Source organism: Girardinichthys multiradiatus, chromosome 22 (genome assembly GCF_021462225.1).
Source record: "Girardinichthys multiradiatus isolate DD_20200921_A chromosome 22, DD_fGirMul_XY1, whole genome shotgun sequence".
In the NCBI taxonomy this organism is placed as follows: Eukaryota; Metazoa; Chordata; class Actinopteri; order Cyprinodontiformes; family Goodeidae; genus Girardinichthys; species Girardinichthys multiradiatus.
In genome coordinates, this window is record NC_061814.1 from 22,977,540 (window position 1) to 22,994,357 (window position 16,818).

Consider the following 16,818-nt stretch of genomic DNA (forward strand, 5'->3'; position numbering starts at 1 on the left):
ACACAACTGGTTAAGTTGTGTGTTAAGTTGTGTCAATGGGTGGTCTTAACCGTTTAAATGTTTGAGAGCTGCCGTAAAATCTGCTCTCTTGGGTAGTTTTGGCAATATCAAAACATTGAATCTTGATTAATATTACTCTAACATACTGATTAAGCGATTGTGTGAAGCTCTGACCAGCCACTAATGATTTTAGCCAATTAAAATTTATTTTTAAGAAGTATAAATATTAACAAAATACTTTCTGGATAAATTGAAAATGTAATAGCAAAAAATTAATAGTAAAATAAAAGGATTTTTCCCTAATATTTCAAAACAAATACAAAATGATAAGAGACATTTTAAACTTTCTTTAACATGTTCAAGTAGCATTTACCAGGATTGGCACAGTGGGCCTTATTTTATGGCAGTCCAAGTGTGCATTTCCTGTAGGAAACAAACAGAATAGGACTATTCAGAAGGACAAAGCGGAGTAACTTTGCTGTAATATGTTGAGTTTTTGAGCTTACTGTTGGCTGAAGACATCTAACTCTTCATTGTAGTTTTGGATCTACTGTAGAACATTCTTATGGATTTTGTGCTTCCTTTGACTTTACTGGAAATAGCCAACTGATAGTAGTGTTCTTACCTGAGTAACAATTTGTTTTCAAGTAAATGGTGTATGGTACAATCACAGATTAGAAAGAAAACAGATTTTAAGTTTTGGTCCTGTCAGTCACCCATCAGGACTGGTGTTATAAAAGTAATTTGTTTGAATAGTAATTCAAGCTACTCTTTTGTCTATCACAGGTCTTGAAAAGGCGTCATTTAATTACCTTAAGTGATGTATTTCATTTGTACATATTTTCTTGTATTGCTTCTTCCATTGACATTTTTATTTTGGAGCATTGCTTTATTATTCATGTAGTTTTGAATGAGGAACTAAGTCATAATCATGCTTTTACAAAACTACAAAGTCTTGTACGTCAGTAAACTGCCCTGTTGGAAGGAATTTTAAGCCCAGCAATCAGCCTTCCTGTGAATCAAATCACATCGACAAAAAAACCTTCTCGTCCTGTATTTGGCCTAATATAGTTTTCTTATGGAAATAAAATCATAATGTTCTCGCTAGTTATTCATGACCAGTTCCTTTATCATAAATAAACTGTATAAGTAACAAAGACCTGGAGCTCATTGCAAACAAAAAACCATCATCAAAAATATTGCTGTAGCTTGCCAGCAATTATGTAAGGCACTTGATTGTTATTTTACCAAAGAAGTATTTTCCACTCTTTATTGAAAAGGATGTCAATATTTTTTAGATGCTAGTTTTTGTTAGAATGTTAATAAAAAAATGTTTCTTCAAAAATCATGCCCCTCATATGTTGTCTTATCTTTTGGAAGATCCTTGTGTAATTTTCAGACACTAGCTTATATCCTGAATGAAGATAACATTTTTGTCTTAACCCTCCCAGAGGTATGAATAATTTTGAACCTATAATTGAATTCATGATTGTTTTATGGGGTCTTAAAAAGTCTTCAACATATTCAACATATGAAAACCTTGATTGCCTTTTTAAGGCAGAATTTCTTTTTCAGGCATGTTTTGCAACCTGGAATGCATAATCTTCCTAAGTTTTGTTTGAGCAGAACCTAATTCCAACTTCCAGGTGAAAAGAAAAGCACCTATATTACAGATAAGCTGGAACAAAAACATAAAAATTTAATTGATTATATTTGGTGAGTGGTTTGTTAAAATCATAGTTTAAACTTGATGCATTCACCACTGCACGTTTTTGTTTCGAATATGCATAAAGTGTTAATATGCCCTTCTGATAGGTAGGCTGTTGTTGTGTTGGAACAACAGTGTACATGTGTTTGATTCTGGTCAGGAGCAAGTTTACATCTCTACTTATACAGTATGATTGTATATGGTTCTACATGGGAGTGTAGCAGCTTCAGTAGCACATGCAAAAAACACAAAGCATGATATAAATTGGCAGGAATACTTGTCTAATTATCACTTTTCTGCTTGCTTTTCATGTTGAGATTATGTAATTATCTTTTTGAAACTCAGTAGAAAGACATGGCTTTGTGTGTGTGTGTGTGTGTGTGTGTGTGTGTGTGTGTGTGTGTGTGTGTGTGTGTGTGTGTGAGAGAGTGTCATGTCTGAGATGCTGGTGTACCTGACACTCAGCAAGCCACTTAATAATATGCTAGAAAGGCAGCTAATTATATTACAATAATAGCTTGATGAAAGCAGTAAGGCAGGCCACTGAATGAGTGATGGCCCTTTTTGACTGCTCAAGTTGCGTCTTGATCATAAATTATTCTTATTATCTCACTGCAAAGGAAGATCTTTAATTACAAATACGTTTATATATTAAGACACATGAATGTTTTGGCTCTTTATGCTTGTTTATATGCAAATAGCCACATTTGCTAAATGATATATTTTATTGCAATGATATTTTCAACAAACTGAATTCCTTATCAGCGTAATTACTCTGTGTTTACAAGCCCCCCCAAAGATAGGATATCCCAATTAAAGAGTACACCTGTTCAATTTGGGGGAATCATATTTGTTACAAGTGTCATTACACGTTCCCCTGAAGAGCACAGGTTTGTCAGCAGGGAAGAATCACCACTTAGACCCCTTACTGGGTTCCCAGATTTTATCCTGCTTCTACAAATGTTCCAGGCAGACTGGTGTTGTCTAGTTATGAGACTCAATGCAGAAAGAAGGCAGGAACGCTGCTGACACATTCTTCCGCAGGGCCCGGGGAGGGGGTAGATGGGTAATCTGATGGAGGGCGAGCCTGAGCAGCAGCATCGACATCAGCCATAGACTGCTTTCGAAACTTTTTAATTAGCACTAATTACCTTTGCAGGAAAATGTTGAGGCTTGAAAGGATTTGTGTCAGCAAGTGGGAGATCAAAGATTGTGGTGTTGTGCATTTTAATCTGAACACTGAGGGGTAATAGGGAGCTGTTTGTATGTTCAAGAGAGGCTTAGAGGAAGAAAATCATCCCAGGTGGTCCCCAAGTAGTCTACCTCTGCTAATGCTGCCTAGCAATCACACCACAGGTCCTGTCACATTGCAAAATCTTTCCCTAATATAAAGAAATTAACTTTAGTCTTTACCACAGAAATTGAATAATGGCCCTTCCTCGCTTTGTTCATGTTCTCCTCCATCCGTGTGCATGCATTCCTCAGCGTCAGTGAGTGCACACGCGCGCCTGAGCGCGAGTGCGCCGCTTCATCAGACTGACAGGCCTTTCATAGAGGTGGTTTTTAATGCATGCCTGGACATCACTGTGGCAGGGTCATCCATCAGACATCAAGACAACATCGATCATTTGCCATGAAGAGAACGTGGGGTAGTGATTATTTGCTATTAGGTGGATGCTGAGGCATACAAATGGCTGGCAGTTGACAGTTGAACTCACTCTAACGTAATGCGGGTTGGCTCCCCCTCTCAGGGAAATGTTGACAGGCACTGAGCCTGAACACTGTAATGACACAGTGTACAGGGAGACAGGGCACTGAGGGTTTCTTTCTCACAGATCGCAGCATCTATTATTTAATACTTTTTTTTTCTTCTTTATTTTATTGCAAATACTATATTAGCTCATTTTCCCAAACAGTTCTTATATACTATACTCTATATTTGTGTATATTGTTTACCATGAATATGTCATAGCTCCCTGTGAAGTGTCCCCCTTTGCAATATGCTTTGGTTGACTGACCCTCATAGATAACTTTAAGGCTTTATATGCACGCCTAAAGATGCGTGAACCCTTGCTTGTTTGTGCCGCATTGATGTACTCACTGACTGAGATGCCATCAGAAAATTGATTTTCAGCTCCCGTTCACTGAAAGAGGAGGGTATTTGTCATGTGGATAGACAGCTAATCTTTCAATACAAACATCCACAAGACACATGACTGTACTGTGGGAGGAGTCCTCTTTCTGTGAGGTCAGAGAATGCCTTGTGCAAAGTAAGATGATGTGTCTTGTCGCCATGATGTATATTACAATGTTACAGTACGGTGTTCTATACATGAAAGGCAAGTGTTAATGTCTGGACATGTAGCAAGATGAGTTTGCTTAAACTTTAAAAAAGACAGCTACCTTTCTGCATCGATCTCTTAATGTCTTACACCTCTCTGTTGGGTTGCTGCTGGAGCTTAGACATCATCCCAGAACAAACTGGGGTCAAGCAAGGCTTATGAGGTTGGAGCTGACAGGAATGTCTGTCAAGGCCTTATCCCCTGGGTAGGGTTGGTCTGGGGTCATTAATCAGACATGGATTTAAGGTGGAATGGGAAGCAGGAGGGTACAGGGTACAACGGCTTTGATTTCTGCATGCTTGCAGGAAGAGGCGGTGTGTCTGAGTTGACAGGATCAGCCCCCGTCTCATCCACAGTGCTCTTAGCCCCTCTGCCAGTACTAATGACATTGAGAGATAGAGAATATGAACCTCACACACTCAGCAGGAACATCCACAGGGGTAGTCTATTACTCAAACATGGCAGGATTTGCTATCATGTTATTATTCACACAAAAGCAGCTTTACATTGTGTTGATTTTTTTATTTTTTATTTATCTCATATACAGCACACTGGAACTTCCTAACTGAGTTTCAATTCAAAACTCAAACCAAAATATTATATAGATTTATTAAATGTAAAGTTATATATTTTAGATGTTTATTTCAGTAAATTTTTATTATTATGGTTTACACCTTAAAAAAACCTCATAGTACAGTTTCACAGAAAATGTGAATTATAAATATAACGAATTATAATAAAGAATGTTTAATTTAAAAAATAGGCAACGTTTATTGCTAAAGAAGCTGGCTGGTTAGACAGTGCTGCATAGAAATCTATTAATAGAAAGTTGAGTGGAAGGAATAAATGCTGGAAATAAAAGTGCACAGGGCCTCTCAAACATCTCGGCAGTGCACAGGCTCATCGCCTCCATGCCACACTGCTTTAACTAAGTATTTGAAACAAAATAAGATTATATACTGTTCATGGACAAACTGTTCAGAAGGACAATGTCAGGGGCTGTGGTTGAATCAGACCAAAATGCAGACTAGCAATGGGCAGCAGCATGATGAGAGAAACTCTTTTTTTAATCAAAAGCAGTACAAAATAGTTTCCCAAAAACTTGCATGAGTAGAATCAAAACTTACATAAATTCTCTCAGGGGAAACCGTAGCACCAACAGAACTTAAACAGGGTTGTGAACAAGAGGAACCAGCGAGGAACAATGAAAACCAGAGAGCTTATAAACTGAGGGAAGTGGAGTATGGACCAATGAGACAGGGAGGCAGGTAATCAGGGGAAACATGAATCAGGTATGGACCAGGCTGCAGGGAACGGAGGGAATATGAATGGTTGCTATTGGTGACCGGACTGGAACACAAAGAGACACAAGAGAAACTAAACTGAAGGAACCAAAGGAAAAACTGGATCAAAAGATAAACAATACTAACTCACAAAGAGGAGCAGGGAGGCAGAGGAACAGGAGAACTGACTACAAAACTAAACTACGGAAAGGGGACAAATGGCAAACTCAGGGAAACAGATCTAAGCAGAACTAAGCAGAACCCACTAGAGAACCCAAGGAAGCAAGAGAACTGTAAATAATAATAATAATAATAATAATAATAATAAGGAGAAAGCCATTCTAAGTAATAAATAAATGAGAGAGCAACCACCAAAGGAACTATGGGTGAGTGGAGAAAGAACTACTAAAACTAGGAGGCAGAAGAGAGAACAAAACTATTAGGAAACAGAAGAAATAAATAAACATAACTATTAAACCCAAAGGAATAGAAACACCAAGCTGAAAAGTAAACAAACACAAAACCACAACAAAGACCAAAATGGCAGATCCTAACAGACAGCATTTGTGTAGTAAAAAAATAACATTATAATTTTAAAACTAAATTTAGTTTTTTTTAGCTAGAAGCCATAATTACCAGAAGTAAATGCTCGAATCTTTCACAATGTGTCATGAATGGGTTTTACTTTTTAAATTGAATTACTGAAACTAATTGATTTTCAATTAATTCTAATTCACTGAGGTTCACCTGTAGTAATGAGCAGTAATATTTACCATTTTCATTACAAAGAACTTAGGTAATTATTTTTCACATGTTCCTTCATCTTTGCACTTGTTTGTACGCTCTAGAATAGATTTATTTTTTGTACATCAAGCAAAGAATCCCTCCGTGAAGTAAAATGTGACATGCCATCTCCAATTGACAGCTTTGTAGTTAGTAATGCTTTAACACATATCAGGAGCGAGCATAGAGCAATATTCAAAACAGATTAGAGTGAAGCCACATAAAGAGGAGATTTGCTGCCGGCGCCAAATGTACTCTAATGATTTGCATTGCCATTAATAGTAATTTGCAGCTGCCTGGGAGGAGACATGTAATCCCCTTTCCATGTGTGAATTGACATGTATTCATGGAAGACTATGTGTGTCCTGGATGTGTGATCTTTAAATGACTGCCACCTGAGGCCTGGCAGCGCAGAAGGAGGGAGTGCCACACTGAGCAGTGACTGTCTACATGTGAGCGCCAAAAAAAAATGGGGTGAGAAAGGAAGAGCTGTGGGGGAGATGGAGAGAGATAATTACAGTCTAATTCGTCGTTGCCATCAGAGATGCACGTACGGAAACAAACTGGAAGGCCTCGAAGCTCGTAGCTGGAGGGGACAGTGCTGGAACAGACCTGATCAGAGCTGTGTGGAGGTGGTAGTAGGGATGTTTAAGGGGTTGAGGGCATCAATTTGCTTTGCAGTTAATGTCATTATTTGGGAGGAATTTCCGCCGTTGTTTTGATGAGTTATTTTTGGAATCTCATGCCTGTTTTTCTGTTTGGGGTTATAGTGATGAACTACAACTGTGCTAAACCACGTGCAATAATATCCTATATATCTTTTCCACTATCTAGTAACACTTGTGCTGTGATAGTGGAAAACACTGATTCCATTTTGTTCCATTTACTCTCCACCTGTTTGCGAGGTAAAACAGTTGCTGTTTCAGGTAAAGTTGAAAAGAATTGAGTTCACAGATAAAAAAAAAAAATCACATTTAATTTAATTGTATAAATTAATTGGAGCAGCATATTCATTGCCTTGCCTTGTATTCATTCCCGTTAAACTTTTCCACATTTTGTCACAACCACAAATGTGTGCCACATGATCAATTAACACAAAGTAGTGAGCAGCTGAGAAGTGGAAGGAAAATGATGCATGGTGTTTCAAAAAGTAAAAAAAAAAATCAGAAAATATGGTATGCATTTTTTGTCTCCTTTGCTTCTTAATAAAATCCATTGCAACCAATTACCTTCAGAAGACACTTAAAAGTCAATAGAGTTTGCCTTAGTTTCAGCTGCATCTTTTCTGTGAAGGCATCAAGACATGTAGTGAACACACCAGAAATTGAAGATTGTGCTTTGGTCAGATGGTTCCACAATTTAACTCTTTAAACTGAATGCAAAAAAATATGTGTAGTGAAAAACAAATGCTGCGCATCACCCTGAACACTCCCTTTCCATTTTAAAATGGTAGTGGCGGCATTATGCTGAAGGGGGATGCCTTTTTTCTGGAAACTTTTTAAAGTTCATGGGAAGATGGGTGGAGCTAAATAAAGGGCAATGCTAGAAAAAAACTTGTTTAAGACAGCAAAAGACTTGAGACTGTGGCAGAGTTCCCTCCTAAATACACTAAATGGCTCTGGCTGTGCACTAAATGTACAGCCAGAGCAACAGTGGATGGTTTAAATTGAAGTATATTCTTGTTAGAATGGCCCAGTCAAAGTCCAGACCTAAATCCAATTGAGAACTGGTAGGAAGAACTGAAACTCAATGTTCAAAGATGGTCTCCATCCAGTTTGGTTGAGCTATTTTACAAAAGAAAATAGGCAAAACTGGTAAAGACACACCTAAATGTTTTATCGCTCCAGTTGCTGAAAGGCCTACAAAGTACTGACATTTGGAATTAGAAATGCACTCCACCACTTCCGGATTCTTATTTTGTGTAAGCTCATCACAAAAAATCCTAATGCTATATATTTAAGTTTTATGATTTTGCCAAAACATCATGTAAAACACCTTTAAGGCATTTTGTGTTGCAGTTTATAGAAGACCAAGATCAATTTAATTCTATGAATTTTTAGTTTAGTGGGTTTCTGGCCTCATTTCTTTCCCTAAGCCAACCACCAGTTATCAGTTTTGTTAAATTTATCACTGCCAGTCCACACACATTTTGAATTTGAGGTCAGTATTCTTACTCCATCCATTACAGTACCACATCCTGGAAAGCAATCTGTGATAAACTCTTAAAAGTCAGTTAAGCTCATGGGAAGGTCATCATAGCCCTGGTATTGGTCAGTTCATCAAACATTTATCTGTTGCCCTCTGAAAAGGATGTCAGTGTGTCTGTCAGTCTGCAGCTCTGGCTGACCCCTCACGTGAAGTAAGAATTCATTTTTTTTTTTGCCCTTATGCAACCATCTGAGAGGACTTCAGCTGCTGGACTGTGGACTGCAGGTGTGAAATCTTTCTTGCTTTTCTAGGTCCTTGGTTTTGCTTTTTTATAGGAATTCAGGGACCTTCTCTAAGTATTGTGCAGGAGCACTGATGTAATACTACAGTAATAAAGAATGCATTATATTAAAATAGAACGTCACTCAAGTCACAGTTTCCGCAGCAGCAGACATATGCAGTAACACTGTGTAACACATGTAAAATAGCCAGGACTGCTGTTCTTCATTTTTCATGTGTTGCCTAAGGATATCTGACATGACACCGGTGCAGACCACTGCAGGAGTGACTGACATTTCAGCCAATAACGGGCGAGAGTTTTCTTCCCTCTGCTGTCAGTTGTGGTTTATCAATCACTATGTCTGCATCAGTATTAGTGTATTGATCCAGGAGGGTTGCTCTCTGGGTCAGCGTTTCCTCTCAAATGTCCTTGTCTGGCGTCTCACATCCTCCCCTTCCTCTACATCATCTGTTGAGTTTGTGGTTCTGCTAAAAATGTCTCTATCTCCTCTTGGTGCTCAGTAGGCTGGATATTTGTAGATAATGGTGGTTTCAGCACATACACCCACCACTTATGCAAGCTCCAAAGCACGTACACCGATATGCAGGCAGTGCTGTGTGATGTATAATGGTGGGCTTACACAGGCTAAGTGGTAGTCAAAGCGTAAAGACAGCCCGTGTGAAGTATTAGCTCTGACAATGAGGCTGATCATAATTATCTTAACAAGTGCAGGATTCATTGCCTCACCTCGTTAAAGCGCCTCTGTGTCTCTGAAAGCTACTGCTGCTCAGTCTCTTGCATGGTAGAGGTTTAAATAAAAGTCGTTTGATCACACACGGAAATGTTATTTTTCTAAATATGTACTGAATTGCTGCACTCTGATTTGAATTATTTTTCATACAGTATTTATAAGATTTTTTTTTCACTTCAGGTTATTAAAAAAATAAATGACAATGACCGTCTTTCTAAAAATTGTTCTGCTATTGTTGCTGTTTCTGAAGAATGGAAAAACAATTTACACTACTTTTTGTTTATGTTTACAAAATAATTTGTGTGTCCTTTTTTTCCTGAGTCCCACCATTTACTAAATTTCAGTTGGATAATGTCTCAGGTCAGTTATTCTCATTAGTTTTCTTAAAGGAAAAACACTCTTTTTTTCTGCTTTTTTAATGGGGAACGTGCTTTTACTGCTGTGCCTAAATTCTCCAAGCTGCACATTAAAACAACAAGGCTTATAAAAAGTAATAAAAGCATCTATGGAACATAGAGAGTTGAAGTGTATTAGAAGTTCAATCCCAGCTCTGTAGCTAATGCTGGATGGGACCTAGTGGCTCTCCCCTGGCTGTGAATTTAACTGATTAAATCAGCCAGTGCACGCAGTGGTGGTGACATGAAAACAACAATTAATAAGACTCCCCCCTGTGCCATGCGGCTCCCTTTAACCGAGCAGCTAATAACATAACCCACAGGACTGCAGCCCATCATGCACACACACACACACACACACACACACACACACACACACACACACACAGGTGGCTATAGTTTGTTAGCAGCTTTTTGTTCACAGAAAGTGAAATATTTATCTGAGGTGGTAGTAGGTTTTGCTCAACTACTCTAATATTATATATACTTATTGTTGTGACTATGAATCTGAAAATATTATTAAATATTTATATTAATATTTTATCAAATAATATTTCGGTCTGTTAAGGGTTGTCCTGTGAATACCGGCCCAGTAAGGCGATGGTATTAGAACAAAATAGAAAGGGATGAGCCAAGCTCTGACATTATTGAACAGCATAAACTCTGCACACACATGAAATGAATTCACACAATTTCTTAAAATACAAGAATTTATTAACAAAAATAAGTCAACTCAAAGTCAAACATATTTCAATTAACAAACTCTTTACTATCCTAAAACAATCCAACTAAACTACCAAGCAGAATGAAAGAATAAGGAAGACTAATGGGCTATGTACAATATAAACAAGTTGATTAAAGATGGTTAAAATCATGACCAAAAGTGAGTGATGCAACATTACCATGCAATGTTTATGTCTAAGAACCAAGGATTATCTTGAAGAATCTGGAAGTGAAGTTAAGTTAGTCTTGGAACCAACTTAGGCAATAATCAGCAAACATTTAGACAACCATTCACAATGCAAGATCAGGTAAAATATTATTTTATTAAAATAATGTTTTAAATAATGATCTGCTGAATAAAACCAACCTTCTGGATGACTAATTCTCAACGGTGTCTCATTAGCTGCTTTTATTTATTAAAATAATATTTAAAGAAATATTAAGGAAATAGTAAAATATTTAACAAAATATTTTGGAAAAAGAGCCAAATCTTTCTGGAGAAATGGGCTTACGTATGCAAGCACGTGTTCTTAGCTTTTAGCAGTTAAAGCTAACAAAAGAAGCTGATAGCTTAGCACCAGAATCAAACACATACCTTTAAAATACCAGGATTAATAAAAGAGTTAAAATGCATAAGCGCGGACGGCGCGTTATGATCAATGCTCTGTGTTTAAAGTCACCCTTTAAATAAAGTTTGTCTTAACTTTAAAAAAACATACAAACAGAGCACAAAACTGAGCAATTGCTGCAGATAGCCTGCTAGCACCAAGATAGCTGAGTTTCACAAACAAAACCAAACTTGATAAAATTAAAACGTTTAGATCATTTCATCCTAAACTACTTTCATCAATACAGGCTGGTAATAATCTGTTACCCCTGCCCCGCCCCCCATGTGAAAACACAAAAGGAAAATATTCACAACTACAAATTTTTTTAACAGTGCTGCTGGTTAAAAGAAATGCAGACTGGTAGAAGTGCTAAAAATGTGTTTATATCAGCTCCCTTCATTTAATTTTGTGTGTGCAGCAGCCATATATTAAAGTGAGGGTTGCTCAGTGAGCTCCAATTTTCTCAGTCGAAATGCAGAACTCCTTCATCTTTAATTACTGAGTAAGAGCCTAAAAAATCAAAAAAAATAAAAAGAAGGCAGCAAAAAACATATATAGAGAGATTTGGTATTAAAAACAACAACTAAAAAAACCAATCAAACAAAAAAAAGCTAAGGTGAACAAAATGTGTAATTGAAGATTTAGGACTTTTAACCAAACAACTGTTGAATAATTGTGCATTTATCTTTTACTAAATTTATTACTGTGCATTATTAATATTCCCCTTTACAAGCTTACGACATATCTTCCAAGCTGATGTGTGATACGTAGCCCCTAACGTTGACTCGGATCCAGAGAAAAACAATGCTGCAGTGTTTTAGTTGTCACTTTATCCTGAGTTTTTCCTAAAGCAATGTGACATTGTTCACTGGAATATTTGCTCGTTATTTGATGCCACCGTTCTTTGTTACTATTTCTACATAATTAATTTTTCAAACTGTTAAAAACTGTTAAACTTTAAATATTTTGCTTACTAAAGCACCTTTGATTAAGGATATCAGATTGAATTTAAATCAGCTCTCATTTGAACTGTGAACTGTAAGAGGTTTAGAGAAGTTCAGTGTCTGTATTGTGTCAGATTTAAATGTCAGTGAAGTCTCCCAGGACGCTTTAACATGGCACTCTGACAGTGAAGGATTAGACGGCACACACAAGGCCTTTTGTGTGGCTTCTATGACTTGAACTTTGCAGGGCCCTAACATAACTTTTAACACCACCTTCTGTCAATTTTATGCCTCTGATAATATGTATATGTGTTAGAGATGGAAAGGAAAGAAGCTGGAATGACCCCTCACTTCTGTGCAACATGTCAAAAAAAGCAACAGAAGGACCAAATGTTTCCTTCTTTAAAAAAAGAAAAGCTTTGATGTAATCCTCACTCTAACCCCCATCATGACACGGTGGCAGAAAAACATTTCCCTTCTACTGCATCTGTGATTGTGAGTGTATCCCAGTTCCTCTGTGAAAATGATGGATGACAAGTTAAATTTGTGTCTGGGGAGTGAAGGTGAACTGTGACAGAGTGATTTGTCTTGGGAATGGAGGGTTAGGGTCAGGCGAAACTGGGCGCCTCAAGGCACAAGACATTGACAAATTCATCCTGCCCGCTGCATTTCTGAAGCCTTTTGTTTTGAATCCTGGCTACTCACAAGTGACCCCCATCCCTCATCCTGCCAGCCGCTGAAAGATGCCTCACCATGCCAGGGGAGCTTAGCGCCACCAATTCTTGTCATTCACTTCACTGACAGGCTCAGGCCCATACTCTCCTGCTGTATGAAAGGAGAGAGGCTGAAATTTTTATTTCTGCACAATAACTGCTGAGCAGATTTGGAGCCATAACTTCTTTACTGTTTCCTTATCATTACAGGTCACTGGCAAGCCTCAAAATGTTTACAGAGCTGGAAGAGTTGGTCGTTGACAACAATCTGCTTGGAAATGACCTCCAGTTGCCCAGATTACCCAAACTCCACACCCTGACACTCAATAAGAACCAAATATCCTTTGAGAAGAACCACTCAGGGTATAATTTTGTCTTGATTTGTACTGTATTTGTAGAGATAAATTACAGCTGTTTGTTTTGCCCTCTTTCTTAAGTGAGTACAATTCTTGATTGTCTGAGCACCTCTTTGTAATGATGTGGCTTTGCAGGAAGCACTTTGTGCTGCAGAAGAGAGTAGAGGTACTTGGCTGTCACATAGCTACACACGACTAGTTTTTGAACCACAGGGACCTCTAGTGGAATCAGATTCAACATTTACAGTAACATTTTATTTTCAGAGTAGAAGGTAAAGGAAAAGTAAAGGGACATCTTATATTTTTGATCACAAACCAGAAAAAATAAATAAACAAAAAACACAAACTTTTGCTATAATCCCTTTAATGATTAAACTATCATGTATTTAAATTTCTTCCCAGATACCCACATTTTAGCTCACTGGCTCTAACAGTCTTGTATGTTCTAGTTGTCAGACATTGTAAACATGTTAAAGCCAAAGCTCTGTGGTGTCGCTGTAAATTTTAGGCATAGATGTAAAAGACATAGTGAGGCTGTTTATGATCAGTTGAAGAAGTGCGAACTTCCGCTCTGAGCCTCAGAGCAGGTTCAGCAATGTGTCCTGTTTTCCTTTGGTTATGCAGATCCTGCTGGTTAACGATGTTCACTCTCTCACACATTCACACACACACACTTCCAGAGTCAACATTAAAACTGGGACTCCTTGAAGTGTGCATCTGGGACTGTGTGCTCAGTTCGGTTGTGAAGTGGTCGGCACATGCTAATAGGCCAATTATGTACATCCTGTCGTGGCACGGTGCCATTTTAAAGCTTGAGTGCCGCAGTAGTGCAGTTGTATTTTGACACTTTGGGGCTCAATTTTCCAAGTGAATGTATTAGTGATGAATGTGCCTGCTTAGGGGCTGTTTATTTTTTTACCATGTTTCGTAAAACTTTTCCACAGCATAGCTCTGAGAAGCACGGACTATTTGAACCGCAGGGCATCCATCATTTTGTCACCGTTGTGCACCCGGCCACCTAGGAAATGAAAGAGATTTGAGAGAAAGAGTGAAAGCAGGAGCCAAATTGTGTCAGTGCTATATGCCAAACCCTGCACCTTAAATTGCCCCTCTGTCTGCCCACTTTCACAAAGCCACTGACTAGCCTCTTTGAGCACCTCAGTAAATTTGACAGTGACGTGTTTAGTGCAGACAGGACTGGGAGGGGTTGTGTGGGTAGTGAATGCTAATGTAATTAACAACGCTAGGTCCTTGACATCTGCCCTTTGACACCTGACTGATATCGAAGCCCTGCTGGAACACTTGGCTGACGTGACCCCATCGCTGGAGTACCTAAGCCTTCTGGGAAATGAGGCCTGCCCAAACCAGCTGGTGAGCCCGGATAAGGATGACGACGACTACCAGAGATACAGGTCTGTTCTTTCATGGACAAAATTTCATGACTTCACATCTGAATATGTAATTTAAAAAATGACTGTATACAGTTAAGCCCATAATTATTCATACTACTGGCAGATTTAGATATAAAATAATTTTTATTCAACCTAAAGTTTGTTTCTGGTAGAAAATGAGACGGGCATCACTAAAAACACTGTGAAAGGAGCAATAGTTAATAAAAAATAGTTTTTACTTACTTTCTTTTCAAAAAATGGCATGTTAAAAATTATTTATATCCTTCTTGATAACCAGTGGAAAAATCTTTATTGGCATTGCAGCAATCAAACCCTGCTTATAATTACTCTTACTCTGGCTTGGCCATTTCAAAACATTAAAATTACTACTAATCAGAAAAAACATTTTGGTCAAATTAAAAGAGAATTCATAATAAGACATATAGTTGTCCAAAAGGGTTGGTTCAGGATTTTTAAAGTGAGGTTCTGTTAAAAGGTTATACACAGTTAATATCTTACTTGCAGTACACAACTCTCTTGGCATCTTAATTTTCTATAAATCCAGATTAGTTGGTTCTGGAGTGTACAGCTAATAGCTAGACAAATAGGGGCCAAGACCAAAGTGGATATCAACCATCTTAAAAGAACTCAAGTCTAAAAAAAGTCATAGTGGTTAACCCTTAAAACATCTACATGTTTACTTTCGATGGTTATTTACACAGACATAGATGATTATTTATATGGTAAATGATTTTATGTTTGTTTGAGACATGCACTTAGAACAGAACATATGAGTGTTTCTAGTCAGAGTAGCTACCCTATAGAATTATATAAAAATCAAATTTCATGGCTACTTGCTTTTATGAAGTTTGCTTCCTACACAGCTTAACATTAGTATCAAATTGTACAAGCTTTACATGTTTTGTTCTCAGCACATTTCCCACAGGTAGATCTATAGTGGTGCTTCTTATTATCATGAGTTACTGAGCTGTAGGTCCTAAAAGCAAGCAGGAAGTAGGCAAAATCACAGTGGAATTATATTTGTAATAAAAAAAATTAAGAATACAGAAGTGCTGTTAAAATGAAAGGAGTGGTAGGGAGGGTGGTGCGTCGCGGGGTTTGCTCCAATTTTAATGTACATCTTAGACACTCGTACTTATAACATTTTCATGACACACACATGTAGGGCCTTGGAGGTGTGATGCTTAATGGCATGGTGAGTGTATTTTATTAACCTCACACCTGGTGCCTGCGCCCACCTCTAAGGGTTAAGTTGCATGTAGTAGTGTCTGACCCCCCTGTTTTTCTTTTTAAAGGCACTTTACAACAATACGCATCAACACCACATTTGAGTGGGCAGAGTTAGGCTTGGAGTCTTTCCATGCCCGTGTTTGCCGTCTGGGTTGTACCGTGGTCGCTTGGGTTCAGGCGGTACCGGCACTAGTTTGGGCCATTGCTGGGGCGAAGGGGACCCCCTCCTGGGTCCAGGGGCTGGTTTTCCCTCTGGAGTATCAGTACCTGGACCTTGGAGTACATGGAGAGTGTGAGTGTTGTGTGTCTTTACGTTGTTAACAGATACACAGATGTTCTATATTGAGCCGCAGTACCACCAAATGCATCTTGCGCTCATTATGACCGTGCACTTTTCGGTAGCATTGCTGTTGCTATATATGTTTCTGCAGGTGTCTTCTAGTATCTTTTATTCTCTTCATTCTTCTTTCTCTCTTCTATTCTATTCTCCTTCTCTCCCTTATTCCTTTTTGCCCGACCTCTCTCTCTTTCTTGCTTCATTTTTTTTCTTTTTCATTTCCATCTCTGTGTCCATTGCAGTTTCTAATAATGTTTTATATATATATATCAAGTGGAGCATCATAGTATTAGCCATAATGCTCTGCTTAAAAGTCAATTTGTTGGGCTCCTTCTTGGCACTCAGACAACAATTCAGAGTACTACTTTTCCAGAGAAGACCAGTTAGTGTCATCTGTGTAAAAGAATGAAGGGAGAAACCAAAGAGCTAAATGTTGTTACTTTGAGTGGGCGCAAATGATCTAAAGAACCAGATGGGAACCTATTAATTTTGAGAGGTACTGATTACTATTGAAAGGCACTATGGGACCAACAAACTTAATGGGCAGCAGGCGAGGGGGAGCATGGACTATGGTTTTGAGGCAGAATAGCTAAAAAAGAAAAAATATAAATAAAGAGGTTTAAAGGTGCTAGTAGCCTGGATTGGTCTTGATCCATCTTGGACTAGCTGTTAACTTCACCCTCCAGGTCCAACTAACCTGGATTTATGCTAAAAGAAGACCCCATAAGACTTCTGAAAATACTAAATGTACTTTAGAAAAGATATGAACTCCTTAACTTTTTAACAGAGCCTCACTTCAAAATGT

General features: G+C 38.1%; 1 protein-coding gene across 3 annotated transcripts in view; it reads left to right on the forward strand.

Annotated features, from left to right (window-relative positions):
• Nucleotides 1-16,818, forward strand: part of lrmda (leucine rich melanocyte differentiation associated) — a 329,240-nt gene that overhangs the window by 194,851 nt on the left and 117,571 nt on the right. For all 3 annotated transcript variants that reach the window (XM_047351529.1, XM_047351531.1, XM_047351532.1), the window contains exons 3-4: nucleotides 12,889-13,015; nucleotides 14,307-14,446. In XM_047351529.1, the coding sequence (XP_047207485.1) occupies nucleotides 12,889-13,015; nucleotides 14,307-14,446 (267 nt within the window). The remainder of the gene's footprint in view (nucleotides 1-12,888; nucleotides 13,016-14,306; nucleotides 14,447-16,818) is intronic.